The 6,000-nt window shown below is 38.2% G+C and overlaps 1 protein-coding gene across 1 annotated transcript in view; it reads right to left on the bottom strand.

Annotated features, from left to right (window-relative positions):
• Positions 1-240: 240 nt before the first annotated feature.
• Positions 241-6,000, bottom strand: part of tpcn2 (two pore segment channel 2) — a 28,234-nt gene continuing 22,474 nt past the window's right edge. Inside the window, exons 18-25 of the mRNA XM_062418788.1 lie at positions 5,563-5,662; positions 5,019-5,090; positions 4,762-4,835; positions 4,193-4,298; positions 3,345-3,427; positions 3,108-3,189; positions 1,827-1,918; positions 241-1,629 (exon numbers count right to left, since the gene is read on the bottom strand). Of these exons, the coding sequence (XP_062274772.1) occupies positions 1,551-1,629; positions 1,827-1,918; positions 3,108-3,189; positions 3,345-3,427; positions 4,193-4,298; positions 4,762-4,835; positions 5,019-5,090; positions 5,563-5,662 (688 nt within the window). The 3' untranslated portion in view covers positions 241-1,550. The remainder of the gene's footprint in view (positions 1,630-1,826; positions 1,919-3,107; positions 3,190-3,344; positions 3,428-4,192; positions 4,299-4,761; positions 4,836-5,018; positions 5,091-5,562; positions 5,663-6,000) is intronic.

Below are 6,000 nucleotides of genomic sequence, written 5' to 3'. Positions count from 1 at the left end.
GTCTGACAACAATATTTGTATCAGGTTCCTTGTACGAAAGAGGCTGGGAAAGTTATCGGAAGCATATTTGAGTCTTTTTTTAAAAGCTGGTGTAGCTGCTTCACTTTAGAAGTTATGGTTTTATGCCGGGACAACTGCATTGATTGAAAAATAAAAATCAGAAAAATGTACGTAAACACACACCATACAGGTCATTCTCATTTCACAGCAGCAGCTCTCATACATTCTTCACTAATTTTTATGCAAACTCAAAAAAACGTAATTAGACCTGTCACGATAACTACTTTTATTGGACGATATATTGTCTGAGAAATAATCACTATAAATGATATTATTGTCATTTTAAGACCATTTTATGCCAAAATTGCAGTTGCATGGTAATATTGGTTCAAGTACCCTACTTTCCTATTTGAGAGGTACCAGGACCCCCAATTTCACCTTTATCACTTATACAATATTTGAAGACTACATACATGGCCCACATACCCAGCATAATAATAGTGGGAGTGAAGAGTTTTAGGAGAATTAGTTTTTTTAGAAATGTCAGGAGCCATTTTTTTATGTTGGGTTGAGTGTGATGCTCACAAAAAGGTTTTTTTTTATGAGTTTTAATAGTTCATATACACGAGTCCATTTCTGTTTGTCATAAAAAAAGAAAAAAACTAATTTACAACTCAGGAGATGAGATTGTAACTACAATGAGAATAGATGGTCCACCTTAAAGGTCGGTCCACCTTAAAGGTCGGTCCACCTTAGATGAGCCTGGCCATGCTAGGATTTATTTATTTATTCACAGCTGCTGACTTCAGAACAGTTACTCTCTCTCTGTCTCTCTCTTTCTCGACCAATCACTACCTACACTCCTCTCTTCAGTAAACAAACACGCATATAAACACAACGGGCGATATCAAGGTCAGCAGAAATGACAGTGACAGGCGTAACACTAATGGAATTTTAATGGTTTAACCTTTAACAGAGAAAATCTCTTCAGGTTTAGTTCTATGGTTATATCTGGTACAGAAAAATCTACTCTGGAGGCTCTTCTCAACTATAATCTTTAATTATATTAATAATTATGGGTGGTGGTACGAAGACTTGGTAAACAAAAAGCATAGTTAACATTTGTAAATGTGCTTTTTCTATGTGAATTTTGCAGTAGCAGGATCACAGTTTGATACATTTATTGTATACTACTAAAATAGTACATACTGTTTAGTAGTGGTATGTAGTATAGAATTGGTTCCTTAACTCCTCCCACTGCTTGTATACCCAACCAATGATATCGTCTCCAGTGTCTCAACCAGTCAGACATCTTTATACAACTACAACTGCAGCTGGCAGTGGTTTTTACTCAATGAACAACATGACAAATACAAACATGTGCTTTCTACTGCTTTCAGTAGTACAATAATACAAAATCACAATAAAATACAAGCAGATTGTTGTGATATAGACTCTCATAAAGCTTCAGCAGCAAAGTCTCAGAGTCTGACTTTTTTACTGCAGACAGGTGCTGATGTTCTCTGTGTGTGCTGGTTTGTGTGTGTGTGTCACCAGTGTAGGTGTAGGTGGGGGTGCTGGTGTAGCTGACAAAGTAATTCCTCTTCTGTCGGCTCCTGGATCTGCTCTCTGCAGGGAGAGAGGGAGAGAGAGAGAGGGAGAGAGAGAGAGAGAGAGGGAGAGAGAGAGAGAGAGAGAGAGAGAGAGAGAGAGAGGTCACAAGCCACACATGAAGAGGGATGGTTATACAAACAGTCACTAGAACAGGTTTTATATAGAGAGAAATTAATTAGTTACAATCAGACAGCATAGTGTGAGTAACTTACTTGAACATGAGCTGAACAGAAGTTTCATATCTGATCCTCTCCACATCTGTAACAGAGCAGCTGTGACTGCGGTCCCACTTATAAATGAAGTTCTGTTAGAAATCAAGGAACAGTGAATATTATTGTCGTTATTTTACATTTAACATGTAGATTTATATTTAAACCCTTACATATTGTGCAGGTCAAATTTGACCCATTTTGACATTTGACAGCTGTAAAAACACCCCAAATATCTTTTACTCTGAAATTTGATGACTTTTTTTGTGTCCATTGAGGCTGTTCTGGGTCAAGTTTGACCCGTATCTATTGACATGTGTTTTAGTGAAATGAATAGTTCATAGTTTTAATAAGATAGTAGTTATGAGGATTTCTTTTTATGATGTAGCAGTGAAGACTGATGGCTCTAATGGTTCTACAATAAACCCCACACTTCCATAAAGTTCTGCTCATTTTACCTTTACATAAAATACATTTACATCAATATTGCTATGTTATATTTTCATGTCTTAGGTAGAATAGGACATGATATTGTATGATAGTAGCTGAGTGGTGTAAAAGCTAAAAAATACACACTCTCTGCTCTCTGAAACATGAATCAAGGTTTAATCACATTTATTCATCAGTCAGATCGACTATTGATGCTTTCTAAACACATCTGTGGTTCAAAATTTAGTATAGACACTTTTTATGAGGAGATTCTTAGACCGGGTCAAAAAGGTGTAGAATATGAACAGTATGTAAGGGTTAAAGGATGAAGCTGGTGGTGTAGAGTTTTCTTACTGTTAACAAATCACATAAAAGACCAAAACCAACAATGTGTTAGTCTGCTTCTCTGGGGCTTTTCTGACTTCTCTACTCTGTCTCTCTCTCTCAGCCCTAAACCCATTAACTCCTACTAAAAATGCAAATGTTTTAAATGGCTCACAAACAATGTTACATGTTCATTTCCTACAACAGCTGGTCATTGTTATTTCAAACAGGAGGAAATTGGTTGTATTTGTTGGGGACTAGTTTCAGCTGTGGATTCATATTCTGTGCTCTAGTGAGTGTTTGTGATGTGGTCTGAGTGTACTGATTAAAACAGAAGTGTATCTGTTCAGTCAGGAATGTTGAATGTGTTTGTAGTCAGTCTATCACATGCTAGGTTAGATAATTGTGTGCAGAAGAAGTTTTGTTGCTATGGTTTTCCTGATGTTGAACATACCTTTTAGAACATCATTTAAAGTGTTGCTGTTTATTTTTGTATGTTTTTCTGTAAACATGAAGGCTCAGTGAACTGACCTCTAAGATGAGCGCCACGAACAAGTTGACCCACATGACAGAGGAGGTGAGCCACCAGCACACAAAGTAGATCTTTGACCACCTGAAAAACACAGTCATCGTCATCGTCATCATCATCATCATCATCATCATCATCATCATCATCATCATCGTCATCATCATCATCATCATCACAGTCACCATCACTGTGATCAGCATCTATAGCTGCCATGCATTTGAAAATGTAACGGTTCTTACTCTGTGGTGTATCTGCTGTACGCATCCATGAAGGCCTGCCAGTTATTGACTATCATCACATCATAGAGCAAAATGATGGCGGCCTGAGAGAGAGAGAGAGAGAGAGATAGAGAGAGAGAGAGAGAGAGAGAGAGAGAGAGAGAGAGAGAGAGAGAGAGAGAACGAGAGAAAAAGAGAGAAAGTATTGGATTTTTGGCACTTTTATTCCACAGCAGTCAGAAGTATGGTAAATGTGTCATTTCAGTGCTGTAAGGGCTCCAATCACAATATATATGTCACAAATGTATGTGTAAATGGTGATTGATGGTTATTAGTTATCATCATTATTTTCACATTTCAAACAGCCAAAATATTTCTTTACAAAGTGCATCGCAATAAAAAAAGAACATAAAAAGAACAATGTAAAAAATGTTGGAAATGAAAAACACGAGACTAAATGATAAAACTGAGCTCACAAAAGTAATTAAAAGTAGAAATCTGCTTATGTTTGGCATATCATAAAGAATGTGTACATTATAACATTATATATGCTCAAAGTTGCATATTTGATTCTGTTTTCCACCATGTGTGCTCTACACAGCTGTGTGTGTGTGTGTGTGCTGATCTGTTCATTCTCACCACAGCTTCTGTTTTTATCCACACCAGTTTAGATGTGGTGAAATGATGTGTGCATGGTTGTTGGCACATGCATCATTGTGGACTAACTAAATCTTTTTTTTCCTGCACAGTGGCAAGACATATGTTGAAAAGAAACAAAACTAGACTCATAGACTGAGGGTGACATAATTAAAAATCTTTAATTGGTCATTTAAAAACTGCTGATTCAAAAAATACATCTTATTACTTACAGCAAAGTCATCAAAGTTGTTAGGCCAGTAGCCCAGCTGCTCATAGGTGCCGCACTCCACGGTGAAGTTAGTGGTGACGTTCTCCATGGTCGTATTGGAGATTACACTGGGACACACACACACACACACACACACACACACACACACACACACACACACACACACACACACACACACACACACACACACACACACACACACACACACACACACACACACACACACACAATATCAGAGAAGACTCACTAAACCAAGGACTAATTAACTCCACTGTGTATACTATAGATATGTAGTTTTTATTGTAGTCACAGTTTGTATGTCACAGTAGTGCTGAATATAAAGTGAGTTCATATCAGATCTTTAGCATGGAGTTATGATCGTTCATTTATTATTATTATTATTATATTACCATTAACCTTTAAGTGAAGGGGACTTCCTCACTATTCTAAATAATAGAAATGTGATCCAGCTTATTCTGTTCTACACAACCCAGACAGGAAACACACACGGTATGTTAATAATGCCAGGAGCAAATGAATCATGTGCTCTCACTGCAGATGACTTCATACCTATTCTGTGATGGTGGTTTAATGGCTCCTTCAAACAGCCAGATCCCAAACACAGCAAACACATAGTACACCACCTGCAGAGAGACACCAACATTCCTTCAAAAGAAATCATTGAATCCATCTGAAAGAATTACATCTATATCTATCAAATTAATAACAGTCTGTGATGGACTCCACTGACAGAAATGTTACTGTTTTATATCACATGTTATAGGTTCAGATGAGCTGGTTGATTGACGTAAGCTGATGTCACTCACCACCAGGATCCCTGCAAAGGCTCGGAGGTTCTTCACCAGGTCCAGCAGTGTACTCGCAACCAAAGCCATGAGCTGCAGAACAGGACAGAAGTATGGAGGTGAAAAAGGGACATAAAGACCAAACTGATATATCAGCAGCATCTGTACAAGAAGCTTTCTGTTGTGAGAGAAGATGACATCATTGAGCTGATTTAGTGAATCCCTGTTGGCAGCTCACAGTGGATGTCACAAATGCTGGAAGGACATCATGAAGTGCTTCTATTCCAATATATCTGACAGGAGATCAAATTAAAGAGAATGTAAAGCTATGTCATAGTTTATTTTTGTCTTTTCAACTACTTCCATTCCATTGTTATGAGAGCAGTGATGTGATTGGCTGAGAGTTGTTAATATATTCCACTTAACTCAGCTCTTTTCCACTTTGCTGCTGTACGTACATGTAACACACACACACACACACACACGCACGCACACACACACACACACACACACACACACACACACACACACACACACACACACACACACACACACACACACACACCTTGATGTCTGGGATGATGCGCAGGAAGCGGAAGACAATCAGCATGTTGACCAATCGAACCATCTCCCACAGAGACATCACACCATGAGCGGACGGGTCCCTGTGGTAGCATACACATGCACACAAACACACAAACACACACACACACACACACACACACACACACACACACACACACACACACACACACACACACACACACACACACACACACACACACACACACAGATTTGCCTTTTGGCCAAATCAAACTGAAATGAAATGTGAGATGATTTGCAGCTCATTTAATTAAACAGACTGGGTTTAGAGAGACATGTCCACACTTCTTAAAAACTCCTTTATCCAGCTGCTGTGAAATATATTTAAGTTAGTTTAAACACTCTGCTGTGTGTCTTTGCATTTGACTTTAATGTATCTGAAATGTGTATTTGCTGTCTG

Source organism: Scomber scombrus, chromosome 1, assembly GCF_963691925.1.
Source record: "Scomber scombrus chromosome 1, fScoSco1.1, whole genome shotgun sequence".
Classification (NCBI taxonomy): domain Eukaryota; kingdom Metazoa; phylum Chordata; class Actinopteri; order Scombriformes; family Scombridae; genus Scomber; species Scomber scombrus.
The sequence above is the reverse complement of the archived record's forward strand: the minus strand, read 5'-3'. Positions and strand labels throughout refer to the sequence as shown.